This window comes from Egretta garzetta, unplaced genomic scaffold (assembly GCF_000687185.1).
Source record: "Egretta garzetta isolate BGI_Z169 unplaced genomic scaffold, ASM68718v1 scaffold46, whole genome shotgun sequence".
Taxonomy (NCBI): Eukaryota; Metazoa; Chordata; class Aves; order Pelecaniformes; family Ardeidae; genus Egretta; species Egretta garzetta.
Window position 1 is genome coordinate 9,609,992 of NW_009260268.1, and position 14,296 is coordinate 9,624,287.

General features: G+C 44.2%; 1 protein-coding gene across 1 annotated transcript in view; it reads left to right on the plus strand.

Annotated features, from left to right (window-relative positions):
• KDR (kinase insert domain receptor) overlaps positions 1 to 14,296 on the plus strand; it is a 90,595-nt gene that overhangs the window by 36,144 nt on the left and 40,155 nt on the right. Inside the window, exon 4 of the mRNA XM_035897734.1 lies at positions 12,982 to 13,115. Coding sequence (XP_035753627.1) covers positions 12,982 to 13,115 — 134 coding nt within the window. The remainder of the gene's footprint in view (positions 1 to 12,981; positions 13,116 to 14,296) is intronic.

Here is a 14,296-nt window from a genome sequence, read left to right on the forward strand (position 1 = left end):
CCTTCCTAGCTGAACAGCAACATTAGCATTATAAACGAGTCAAATGTAGCAGAAGGGTATTGGCAAAATGACTGTATGATTTTTGTGCCATATTATGTTGAATCAGGCAACTATTGTGCTTATCAACTTGATTAATTAAAATGATCCATTTTGCTCATGTTCCTTTCCTGGGAACTAACCTCATAAATAGATTGGTTACACTGAAAGTACCCCTTGAGAAGCACCTTGCTCTCTTCTTCCAAACACCGACACAGGGCTGAGCATCTCTCAGAACTGAAGGGTCCTCCGGGCAGTCGCATGGGTGTGCTGGTTGCTTTTGTTCCAGCATTTTTCTTGCGAGCTGCACCATAACCTCGCTCGAAGAGGTTCGCTTAAATTCCTCTTGCTCCTTCAGAGGCTATGAATTAAAAAATCAAACCAATCCATACAGATTACAGTCAAAAAATGTCGACAGTTATGAATCAGAACCAAATGGTTTCTTCAGAGGTGTTTTCTTTAATTTACAGCAAGTAGAAATTCAGGAACTTCTGTTTTCGATGAGGAAGCCCGGGAACAATAGCTCTTTCCTGTAAGTATCAGCAAAGTGATGACTAAACAGGCACTCAATAGCCAGACAGTGAGCAAGGCTATCTCCAGTGGGCATGCACTGAAGCTAAGGATGGCTGCTGAAAAAGGTGGTGAAATTAGACCTTATTTATTAAAATTTCCTGCCATATTCCAAGAAGGGGAAAGTGGCTACAAAGCCAACAACAGACGGTAACTGCTGGTAAAGTGCAGCACGGTTATTTGGTAATAAAATATACCCCCACACAGTCCAAGCCTCCCGTGCAGCTGTATCACAGCTGCATTTCAAATTATCATCGGGGAAAAACAACTGTCACCTTCTGCACCGGTCTTGTGGACTGCTGGAGACACCAGTTTTCTGGTTCACCCAGACCCTTCCTTGGCCCATCAGTTCACCTCCTCATGCTGTCCTGTCAGCTATCCCCTCATCCCAGGCTTCAGGGACCCAGCACCGGTCGCCCTGCCAGAGGTCACCCCCACCATGAGTGTGAAAGCATTGGTTGGTTTCACTTAGTAAAATGAATGCAAGATTACGAGGACTATGCCTGGAGAATATCATCTTGCTAAGTGCTTAATGGTCCCATGCCGACTCTTGAAGGCCCCTTTCTCTCCAGTCGGGAGCAGATATGGGCTGTTACCGTAGGATGGAGACAGCAGCATCCTGTCTTTTGTGAGGAAAGCAAGGCTCAAGGCCATGGGAGCTGCTTAGAGGGGATCCAGCTAGTGCGAGAAGGAAAGCAGGACCTCAGGGCTGAGGTGCGGGTGGGGTTTCTCAGGAGCAACACGATTTGAACTTGGGCAAGCCTGCGTTCATACACTTCTCAGAGGATTTTAGTAGAATATGTGTTAGAGTAAGAACCTAATTAGAATAACTACCATTAATTCAGTCAAGATCAATTGAATAAAATACGCTTTTGGTGTCACATAGGATGGGGCAGTTAAAATAAGAAACCCCAAATTTATGCCATCCCTCTCAGTCTTGCCTTTTCATCATGACTTTTCTCAGTTCTGGATGATTTAATGGTGGTTAAATACTTCCTCAGATTCTGAGAATCTCCTTCTGTCCCAGACCATGCTTCTGGTTATGCCCAATCCTGCATGCACGTGTGTGTGCCTGCTCCTGGCACTGCTCTGACGTTCCCAGCCTGACAGCAAGCAGCTTTTGCTCAGAAACAAAGCTACGTGAATGCATTTGAAAGACTTGCTGAACTTGGCCCATTATTTCCCAGAGAAACTACTGGTAAAACAGATCTGTTTGTCATAAAGTTTTAGCTGAGTGATTTCTGCAAATAACTTTTGGTTGAAGACCGTTTCCAGACAGTTCGCAATTAATATTGGAGATTTGAGATGATTTGCTGTAGGTTGCATGAGAAATTTCTGCTTTCTTGGCTGGATGAATATAACTCCTAGAATCAGGTTTCTTGTAGAAATTCTTTTGTGTATAAAACCCATACTTACTTTCTGCAGATTCTTTGTAGTGTATGGCTGATCCTGCCCAGGGGCTTAGCACACTGTCTCTGCTCCAAAAATCCACTTATACCTGTGCTTAACTTTAAGGACAAGATTAGTTCCCCAGAAGTCAAGCCAAAGTTAATTTGAGCATGTGTAAGAGAAAAAGCAGTAAAGCTGGTTTAGGATTATATGACTGTGAAAAAATGTGTGTCCCTTCTTTCTCCTGAAAATGATGCCACAGCGCTAGCCTTGTTCCTGACCTGGCCCTGTGCTCCTGGCACCTCTACCCCTGCCCGGCCACCCCCTGCCCCAGTGCTGCTTGCCCCACTTTTTGGCTCAGGACCAAAGCCACAGCGGCTCTGGGAGGGCTGTGCTCCCTGACCCCTGAGGCCTCTTCAACCTTCTCCATCACCCCTAAAACACTGTACCGCACCACCACCACCCAGTCAGCACAAGACAAGCATCCTCCCAGTTGTGTCCAAGTAGAGCAGTTTTGGGATGTTTAAGACACAACTTCATTCTCATACCAAGTTAAAGGAAAGGGCACACCATGGTGATAAAAGCCGTCTATTTGTAACAGCCTTTTCCAGAGTTTTTTTCTTCTCTCAGTGCAGGATCACACCACACAGCAGCTGTTTTTTCACAGCATATAATATCACTTTATTTTTTTGGAGCTGGTGGAAAAAATTACCAGAATATCAACCTGTTCTGAAGGGGGCTGTAGTTTGTCTTAAGGACAGTGACATTACGAAGAGGCTAAGGTCTGAGGCACTCAAACAGCGAAGGTTATCAATCTTCTGAAATGCCAAATCTTTACAAAACCCCAACAAGAGCTCCTGCAGCTCTCTAGAAGGAACAACCCATGCCTTTCAGAAATGCTTCTTGCTTTACAAAAGTCCTGTTGCAGAAAGGAGCCTGCGTAGTCTGGGCAGAGCTCTCCAGGGACTTGCTTTGCACTGCAAATACCAGCCTTTGCTTCTTCTCTCTGTGTTATAGCATAGCTAGGGTCAAGGATAATGCTTATCAATGCTGTCACCTTATGATATGTTTCTCATTAGTCTTTGAGAGTTGTTAGGAGAATTTCATAAAGAAACGCCACCCCATAAACAGCTAAATACTCTGCCTTCCACTTGTCTAATTGAGCTGCCCACTGGCTAACCTCTCACCCCTCAAAAGCCAAATCATTTGGTATAAATGGAGATGATTTTAGTGACTTTGAAGAAATTACACCAGTTTATACCAGTTCCAGCTTTCTCCCACGACACTTGTCTTCCTTCAGTACAAGTGAAAACTTGCCCCTTTCTAAAACTGGCTACCTCAGGAAGGCATCTGATGATAGACATTATAAAACCAACATAGGAGCACACTGTGCTCTGGAGCCCAGTACAGAAATACTCAGGCTAGGTGTGGCCAACCTGGGAACGAGGATGCCTCTGGAATCCAGCTAGAAGCCCTCTCCTGTGGCAATGCATGCAGACCTGCTCATTGAGAGGTAGTCTGGAGCATTTTGCATCCTACATCATCCATCACACAGCCCCAAGGTGCTGAGCCATCCCTAACTGCCACCTGCAGCTCCTAAGTCCAGAGCTGTAGGCTATACACTTGCACAATTTTCCAGCAACTTAACTTTCTGCTCCTGGGCAAAACTCATTGCTCCAGTGAATCATCCTCCAGCCATTCTGTGTGGGAATGACTGTCACACATGTTGATGCCATGAGTTCATGGATCTGCTTCCGTTACAGCAGGACAGATGGCCACAAATCCTGCTATGATGGCTGGTGTAGCAAGAGACCATGTTGGCCTGTTTTGTCTAAGTGTGGGAGACCAGACGTCCTGTGTTGGTGCAGACAGACCTGATGTGCAGGAACTTTCCCAACCCTTCAACAAGAGGCTTTGGACTCCTACCTTGTCTTTATGATTCGCAGGGATGCAGGATTTTCTTGGTCTCTCCTTTTTCAGCTGCAGCTCTGGGAACTCATCATTCATCACGCTGCCACAGGGAGGTGGGAAACGGGGGCAGCCCTGCTCCTGCCTGGTGCGCTGGGGTGGAACGACCCAGCAGGGGCACGGCTTTGTGCAGGAGAGATCCCCGTTTCCTGTTTGTCCCCTTTTCAAAAGAAACCTAATCCAACAGCAAATAAAACTCGTCTTGCTAAGATCTTTAGACTTAGGACTGTGTTAACCCTGAAGCAGAACTTAGTTTTCCCTTTCCAAACCTGGTCACCTGGATGATGATCGAAAATGCTGGTGTTGCAATCCAAAAAGACTGCCCTTGTCTTTTCTCTGTTAGCAGTCAGAGGGCTTTGGACTTCCAACTTCAAAAGTGTCAACCTATCCCCTTCTGCAAAAGCTATTTCTATCAATAAATACATAAAATTAAGGGAGAGCGTGGGGTCCCCATCATTCCACCTCCACGTGTAACAACAGTTGTGGGTAAGCCCCATGTGAGAAATAAGTCCTCACAGCTGCTATCCTGTTAACTTTAGTTATTTTGTTATTTTGGCTAAGTTGTCAAAACGTTCATTTCCTGATGGCTGGGAAAGTGGCTGAGCAGCATCTACAGCGCTGGGCTCTGCTGCTTGCTGGTGAGATAGAGGGAGGCTGGATATGAGAGTGCAGGCCTTCAGCCAGCGATAATGCAAAAAAAAAGATTGCTCTTAGTTCCTCAGCAGCAATTTTATCTTATCTGTGCACATTGCTCTTTCCAAATCAAGACTAGCCTTTTCATTATTATAAACAACTGGAGAGTGGGAAAATATTCCCTGAGGCAAGAAGCAGCACTTGACGTAAAGCACTGTAATGGAAGCTACAGCATGCAGCAAAATTACTCACTCCTTAAGACATATTCCTGCTCTCAGTGCAAAAGTCCCTTTTGCAACTGAGTGATACACAGCCTGGTGTCAACTCTGAGAGTCCAAAGAGACCATATCAGAAGGGCAACATGTTGAGTCGCAGCTTCTAATCACGTAAGGCTCAATCCCATGAGGTGCTGCAGCTGAGTGTCCCAACTCCAGTCCTATAGCTCATGGCAGCATCAAAACACGCTCCCCATTTGTGGAAGGCATGGGAGACACACATATGCTTAAAATTGAGCACACATGCTCAAACCTCTTCAGGGAGTAGCAAGGGCAGGACCTTGCAAGACCGAGCTGAAACAAACCATTAGTAACTGGACCTACGTGGGGTCAGAGCACAGCTCTTGTTGCAGGTGATGTCCAAACCCAGTTCCCTTCTTTAGGGAATAAAGTTGCATATAGAAAAACAGAGGTTTTTGTCAATGAACTCTATTAAATTTTATGACCTCTCCCACCACTTCTCCCTGCACTATGGTGCTGCTGCTTTCATTAGTTGTTGTGAACATCCTCATTGCTATTACTTTTGCTGGGCACCTGCTTGTTCCTAACTGTTACATGCGGAGTGCCCGGGTGTTTTGCAGTGCTGGTGTATCATCCCAGTATTTTCTCCAGCGAAGTGTCTGAGCCCGCCTGTAATCGGAAGACAGTGTTTGTGAGAGCGTGGTCAAAGTGCACCACGCAGCACAGGATGACAGCCTCAAAGTCAGCCCTGCAGCTGTTGTGCTTCTTTGAAAAAGGTCTCAGTCAGCTCTTACAAATTTGCTGATGCTATTTCATTTCCATCAAGCAGGCCAGGAGCCCCAGAGCTGTCTCATTCCCCATCTGCTCTTGCCTTCCCTGCACACCTTGCTGAGAGCTTGCTGAAAAGGTTTCCTCTCCATTTCGAAGCCTGCTGGCGCTCTGAACCAGGTCACCACAACGAGGTGCTTGCAAGCGGTCAAAACTTAGCACGGTCTTGAACTGTGTATCAGAGCAGGACTTTGCTTTTTGGTGGTGTATGATCAACACCTTGCAAAAGGGAGAAAGAGAAGCAAAACTTCTTGTATGAAGGCAAGGTTGGTGAAAGCTGTTTGCAGAGCAGTCCTCCAGGCTCTGTGCCCTCAGGAAGGGAAAGGGGAGTATGGAGATGGAATTGTGAATGCGATTCAGTCTGCAAAGGCAAGTGACACTGCTGCGTACACCAGTTCTGGAGATGATTTTTTGGAAAACAGGAGGCTTTGCAGAGAACACGAACCACTATACTCAGTTGAGACAGCAGCATTGCGGTGCAATTACATGATTTACCGAATCTGACCTAACTGCTCACTGCCAACAAGGGGGTGATCTCTGCTTCCCAGTTTTTATCGTGCATTCCCTACCCTCTAGAAATTGCATGATTGTGGGTTCCATTGGTCCATTGAGCTGATCTGATGGAAAACTTTCTTGGAAGTGGGTTTCTTTTTGGCCAGATGAGCTCAATGGACCAACTCTCTCTGTCTATGTGACTATGGCTGTAAAGAGAAGCAATGACAGCTTCTGCTTGGGGCTGGGGGAAGGGATTCATCCCTTTCAGTGCAGCCTGGATCATGGTGGAATAGGTGAAATATTCAGCTTCATTTTCAGAGGCCATGTCTGAGCCATCAGCTGGACCAGTGGTGGTTGGATTAGCCTTAAAACCAGGACTGGGGAGACCAGTGTTGAGGGTGGGAGGGAGCTGTGTTTTTTCTAGAGCTGTAGCACTAAATCTAGTCCTAAGAAAGCCACAGGGATGTGTGGATGAGGCTGGGGGGGAGTCTGGGACCATCTTTCTCAGAAGAAGTCTCAGCTCACCCCACTTGTGAAAGCCACATCATCAGGGCTTGAACCTGCCGTTCTTTGTGGGTGATCCAGGTAAAAGCTTCTGTGTCCAGTTGAGATGAATAGTACTAGGAAAACAAAAGTACTAAAACAGTGTTATTCTGTTAATGTCAGTACATGTATGTCATGGTGAATGATTCAAGCATAAGATTTTGAAAGCTGACCATCCAGCAGATTTGGCTCTTGCTACACCTATGTGGTCAAAAATCTGTGTAGCTGCCAAAAGGCATAATTTCATACTCATTTGCAGTTCCCTTTCGATGGCAGGGAGCACAGTGGCACTTATTACATCCAAGGAGGATGACAGACCTAGCCATGGCATCAACAGCACACCTCTGAGTGAATGCAGAGGTCTTGTGCCCCTGTTGGCAGTGACTGATCATTGAGGTTTTTTTGTTAGCAAATGGTGAGCATGACCCGGTATGAGCAACATATAAGAAAGTGGAAGGGGAAGCTCCAAAACCACTTCTGTGTTCGGTGATGCTTCATCTTCCTCTAGCGGTGTTTAACTGGATGCGACTATCACGTGGCTGGAAGGTCTCTGGCTAGGTCCATGTTGTGAAAGATCTCAGGAGCAGGATACATACCTGGCGAGATGTGGTGGATTTAGGTGTCCAGGTCGCTATCTGTTCAGTCTTCTCCTTTACCAAAAGCTCTTGCCTTTACTGAACCACTGCAGTTTATAGTCTTTTCACAAAATAGGCACTCACTCTGAGATTTTTTTTTTCTGGATTGTAAACTGCAAGGATTCAAAAGCTAACACAGGAGCCAGTGAGAAGTCCTACAGCCAACAATTGGACTTGATGATCTAATGGTTGGACTTGAGGATCGTAAAGGTCTTTTCCAACCTAAATGTTCCTATGATTCTATGAAAAGCAGCACCTTCTGAGAAATGGGTGACAGAAATAATGAGTTTTTCCAGCCAGTGAATCAGACCTTCTTTCAAAGAAAAAACACCATTTCCTTGTTTTCTTAACCACTCGCATTTCTTTTAAAACATGAGACTATGCAAAAAATGTTGGATATCTGCGGGCTTACTTCCCCCAAGTAAAGATACCGAAAGAAACTTAAGAAAGAATTAGATGTTTAGACACATACAGCTTCCTCTTATGCTTTTTTTCTCAGATAGTGAGTACTTGGGCAGTAGACAAAATTAAGGAAGGAATAACTTCAAAATGTGGGAAAAAAACCCCAAAGCTTTGTGCATGACTTCTGCCCAGACTGAGAATTAGGAATCTATAGAACCATTGAAATCAAAGGCAAAATTTCAGCTTGTTTCACCATTAAAAGAATCAAGCCCCAAACGTGTGTAACTAGTCCACAGAATTTAACTGGTACAATTGTGCATTATGCTTGATTATCTGTGAAAAGTCTGAGATTTTCTGTAAGTTTAGTTCAATTTTAGAGCCTTGAGATGCTTTAACTTACATTATGCCTTACTAATTAATTGCTCTCTGAAGACTAGAAATGCAATAGATTGGCAACTCTTAATGAAAATCCAGCTGAGGGAAAATTATATGAGCCTTCCTGGATTTTACATTCTTTACTTTTACTCAGAATTGATAAATTCAGAAATTTCATGGTAAATTATATTTTCACTTTCCCCTTACTTAATCTTTAGTCTTGAAAGCTCAGTGTGCTTCAGATGATAATGAAAAATGTATAGTAATCTTCACTGTGCTGGGATATAGAGCAGCCCCTTCTTTAAAATGCACTATAGGAAGTGGGACGGGGCGGAACTGCACACAAAATAGGAGCTCTGCTTCCTGGCAGTTTATTTTCCATAATTTTATTTTATCTAGGTCTGGGTGTGCTTGTCACTTTCACTGGAAATCCATGTTCTGCTCCAAGTTTTAAAAAAGGATTCAAGAAACAAAAATCAAATGGAAATATCCCCCCTAATGAAGGGGGCTATAGGAGCCTTTTGCTACAAGATTCCTTTTATGTGTGAAATATTTATTAGCCCTTGCCTGTTCATTATTTGAAGGGAAATCTGAACTGGTGTATCCTTAGGGAATCATGAGGGGAGCAGAGGGAATGTTTACAATGAAAATGGTGCTTAATCTCCATGAATGACAGGAAAAGATTAAGCAAACTACAGATAAACCATCTTATCGTTCAAAAGTATACACGCTGAATGCATTGTAAAATAAATACACAGCTGCTCTTTAAATCCTTTGTGCATCAAAGGACCAGAAGCACAAAAAGGACTTATTCACCTCAAACAGGATTTACGTGGACTCTCCATCCAAAGATTTACAAGAACTTCCACTGATCAACCACCTCAGTCTAGCATCTCAGCTGGTTTGGAGGTCCTGGAAGTCAGACCTACTTCTTGTGCTGCCTCCATAGCCAGAGTGATGCTGGCTTCAGCAGCTCCGTACCCATCTCCTCCGCTGCGACTCAGAAGCTAGGCAAAGTGGCCTCTGTTCCTATGCTGCCTTTGTTGGCCTATTATATGACTATAGAGCCTTTATTTGAGGAAAGACTGTCCATGGTGGCCCATTTTATGTATAACACAGTAGTCAACTCACATATCCAAGATATGGGTGGCTTGGGTTTTATGCCCTTTCTGGTTAATGGTAGTTCAAAACTGTAGTTGATAACCCTGGATTATGACTTTCAGGGTCTAACTGAACCTATGAAAAATCTAAATATTTAGAGAACGTGACCTCTTGATTGACAAATGGCATTTTGAGAAGGGTTTCCCGGAAGGAAAAATTTCTGTGCCTATAAGACTTTTACCAATAAGGTGAGAGCTCATGAGATATTTTTCTCACTAACGTGTTCAGAAGGTTGTCTAACAGTTCAGATACTGTGTTATTTTTCCACTATAAGATTCTCTCTCACAACTAGAGCATTTTTATACCACTAAAGTTAACGTACCAAACCCAGAGATTTCCAGCCTTCATAAAAGTTCATTTTGCACAGCCTTTCCTGGCATCTGACACGGAGATGAAAGCCCTTCCTCACGCAGTCCATTACTATTCCTCCGAGGCTTAAAGGCTGCATTTCCAAAGCACCATATGGCTACCACTAAAGACAATCGCAGTGACTGAGCTAAAGATAGGGGTGGTTTCATCTACCCCTGGAAGAGGACAATGTGCAAAACCTTCAGTGGGATGGGTAAAGAGTGGAGCTGCCTGATTTGCTGTTGTGCCGTGTCACGTCCCAAAGTAAATCTCTTCCAGGTTGAGAATGTCACCAAATATCACCTCCAAAATTCAAGACAAGTATTTTCCTGTATCAGAAACTCACCTGTCTATCGCTGGGCGTTGATGTTCACTTGGAATAAAATGATCTCTCTGTTCCTACTGCACAGAAAGGCCCACCACGCTTATGGTGGAGGACTAAATCTTTCTCTGGTCTGATTGATTAAAGGAATGACTTCAGGTAGATACTTGATGAAAGCCAGCCATTCAGAATGAAACCTAACCTGTTCATACTGAAGAAATCTAGATTAACTCCACGTGTGGAAATAACCTTACCATATATTCAAACCAATTGTAGCCGAATTCCAAATATGTGTTCCTGCCCTGAGAACACAACTTTTAAAGTGGGTTTATAAAGCCAACAGGTTTCTACAGGCTGTGCAAACACTTTGTGATAGATGAAAGTCAGAGTCTTTCTTTGCATAGGTTCTTCTTCACATGTAACGCTGACCATTGTTTTTAAGAAAATAGATCTGACATCAGCTCAAGCATGAAATTCCTTTTACTAGTTGGTGGAAGTGTCCGTGTGAGGACTCTCTAGACACTGCAACCAGAAGATCACACTTCAGATGAAGAATTACTTGGCATTTCTTCCTTCATCACACTGAGCCAAATTCATTATCAGCTTCAGAGAAATTAAGGGTTAGTGAATTTGGGTTACTGTCAAAAGGGTTGTACAGCAGAATAAGCCTATCAGAAGTGTTGGCGATTTTTTCTGTGTCTTTTGGCACTCTTGGGGGGAGTTAGTTTTAAGTGGCATTTTAGACATAACATTAATCAGTGAAGGATGTTCATGCAGATTTTTTCCAGTCTGCATCAGTGCAAAGGAGGTCAGAACTGGGCTGACAGAAGGGTAGATCCTTTGGAAGCACTGTGGTTTCTTTTTGGAAGCACTGGTCTTTCATTTGGCTGCGATGTGCGATAAATAAATCCAAGGCGCTTTGGCATTTGGCATCTGAAGTACATTTGAACATAGTAACTCATTAACACATCAGGTTTTTGAGCAGCAGAACTAGCAGAGCTTAGTTTCCCATGGACTTGTGTCCCCTCAGCAGTCCCTGCAGCCTGACCCCCACAGCCTATTTCCATGCCCACTGGGCTGAAGGAGTACCTGTGCTGCAGGCTGCCCAGAGCTAGGAACAAGCTGGCTGGCAGGCTGATAGGTGTATGCCCTTTAGCTATCTGGCTGCTGTCGAAGAGATTACCTGTCCCCTAGAGGGACAGTGAGCTGAGCCTTTCTTCTCTGTCCAGCCACCAGTTTCCACAAACAGAATTATCTGTGCTATTTCTAATCCCCTTTCAACTTCAACAGAAATTGGCCAATGAATTCAAAAAGCTCGTAAGGAGAGTGGGAATTACAGATGAACAATGTGATGGCACAATTTATTTCCTTAGGACAACAGGCTAAAGCTCCATAGGTGTGGAAATCTCTCACAAGAGGTTGAGCTATTTTGTTCGTTTCCCAGTTTGAGCTGGGCATGGAAGAAACAGCAAGTCAGCACACATTAGACCACTTACAGTCCTGCCTAGGGGAGAGATCCATCTGTGAGCAGTAGGATTGCTCAGAGTGGTGAGGTTTGGTTAGAAGTTCCCCATTCCCATCTGGCCCAAAAGAGACATGGACTGATCTTTGATTTTTAAATATTCTTGATGCTCAATTTGGATTCCTTCTGAGTTCACTTGCTTCATTTATGAAACTCATTTTGTCCACAGGTAGCCACAAGTACGCAGAAGATGATCTCAGCATCACGAGAGATGCAGTCCTAGTCCTAGTGCCTTGGTGACAGGGTTGGAGGGACTGAAGTTAGTAACTAGTTCTAGACAAAGGAGCATTTTGTGGTGAAGCCCTCATTAATGTGTTCCGGGACTTTCCAAAGTCACCATGCAGCCAAAGGGTGCTGTGCCTGCCTTGTCCTCTTGGGGAGCACAGCACTGGCAACTCACCTGGGAGGACCCATCTCCACTGCTTCAGTTACCATCCTTCAATGGTGCAGCCTGAACAGAAATGGGCAGTAATTTCATTTGCTGTAGTACCAACATAGCAGTCATCCCATGAATTGGATCAATAAAGGTAAGAAAAAGATTATGTTGAACTCTAATGGAACTGAGGATACTTCTTTTCTTCCAAGCTTGAACATTTGGGGGGGTCTGCTTTTTTAGGCTGGTTTATTTCTGTGTTAAACTACCTCCTTGATGGTGTTTCCTGCTCAGCCTCCAGCTGCAGCTATTCTCTTCTGTTTTCTCAGAAGAAACATCTCATAAGGAGAGATGCTTATCCTGGAGAAATTACCAGATAAAAAAACTGGGGGGGAAAAAATGGGATTGGGAATACTGGAGAAAGTGCAAATGACTGGCGCTCACGGCAGCGTCTCCCTTGGAAGAAGAGGACAGAAGCATTTTGAGAAACGGAGCTCTTCTTTTTCACGTGTACAGCACTGGCAACTCACCTGGGAGGACCCATCTCCACTGCTTCAGTTACCATCCTTCAATGGTGCAGCCTGAACAGCAGCAAATGGGCAGTAATTTCATTTGCTGTAGTACCAACATAGCAGTCATCCCATGAATTGGATCAATAAAGGTAAGAAAAAGATTATGTTGAACTCTAATGGAACTGAGGATACTTTTTTTCTTCCAAGCTTGAACATTTGGGGGGGTCTGCTTTTTTAGGCTGGTTTATTTCTGTGTTAAACTACCTCCTTGATGGTGTTTCCTGCTCAGCCTCCAGCTGCAGCTATTCTCTTCTGTTTTCTCAGAAGAAACATCTCATAAGGAGAGATGCTTATCCTGGAGAAATTACCAGATAAAAAAACTGGGGGGGAAAAAATGGGATTGGGAATACTGGAGAAAGTGCAAATGACTGGCGCTCACGGCAGCGTCTCCCTTGGAAGAAGAGGACAGAAGCATTTTGAGAAACGGAGCTCTTCTTTTTCACGTGTACTGTCACTGCTGTGCACCATTTTGCAAAGGCCAAGGTCCCCATCCCCATGAAGCATCCATCATCCTACCCAAAGAGGCAGCAAGCTCAACGCTATGTGTTTTTTGGTTCCTTTTTTCCTGTTCAGCTATCCCTGCCGCGCATCGCAGTGGAAGCGCTGCTTTGTTTTCCAGTCGCAAGGATGGTTTGAATGCAAACACATTCCCATCATGCAGCTATCGTACGGGCCGATGGAAACAACGAACCCCGGAGGCGGGGAAGGTACAGGATGTGGTTGTGCTAGCAGAGCCGGTGTGCAGGTGGCAAGCCCTCTCAGCAGAGGAGCCAAGGGTCAGGAAACATGTGGAGCTAAAGGAGCGGAAGAGAAAGTAGTGAGCCCGGACCCAGTTTTCCTGATGACAGGCATATCCAAGAGGAAGGCTAGAGGCTACAGAAAATGACTTTCACTGACTGCACCAGGCGAGCGTGGCAAACCTCCCTAATTTATCTGTGCTCTCCTGGCTGGCTGGGGCCATGCTCAGTAGGTCAAATGGATTAAGGAAGCAAAGCAGAATCCAAGTCCTTTAACAGCTCTTAATCAGGACCTGTCATTTTTTTCCCCCTACTAGATAGAAACCATATACCTGTATTTTCCCACTTGCTTCCTTTAACAACTGGATAATGTTATTATATATCAGTAGGTGTGTAATTCTCCCATCATATTTTGGCATCCATACATTGGGTTTGCCTGAAATATTTTTGCACCAGTTCAATCAAAATATTTTCACAGGTTCACATGAAAAAAAAAATCTACTGATTAAAATGATGACAAGAGGGTAGCAAATCTGCAGTTAAACTGTGTGAATAGAATAAATGGCATCATGGATGAGTCACAGGGAAAGGAATGAGGAGACAGAGAGGATTATTCAGCATCGTGAATGTTCATCTGTGGATGTTAGGGAGATTTGTTCTTCACCGACTCCAGTTACTACATTTTCTGGGTTAAAAAAAATAAATTATTACGATTTTTAAGAATTTAGAAATGGCAATTCTATGCTTAGATGCTCACCCTTTATAAAAGAAATCTTCCTGTATTTCTATATAATCTGAAATAAAATAAGTCTGGTTGGTAGGTATCAGTGACCTCGAGCTCAATGTCTTCCTTTCTTGAAGTGCTCAGTTACCTTCTTCTTGGCACATGACGGTCAGCAGATGTCAAAGAATAAGGAGATGCGTGGTGCCAACGCTTCAGTGCTGGCACAGTGTTTCCTGCAATAAAGAGTCTATTCTCAGGCTTATGGTAGATTCCTGCCGACTCTTGTCCTGTGGCATTTTATGGACAAAAGTCCAAAACCAGATAATATGAGGTCCATGAGAATCCTAGAAGGTTTTCACCCTAAATGGTTGCCTGCACCACTCCTTTATGAGCAGTGATAGCTGTGGCTTTAGGAGAAAGTCCTTCC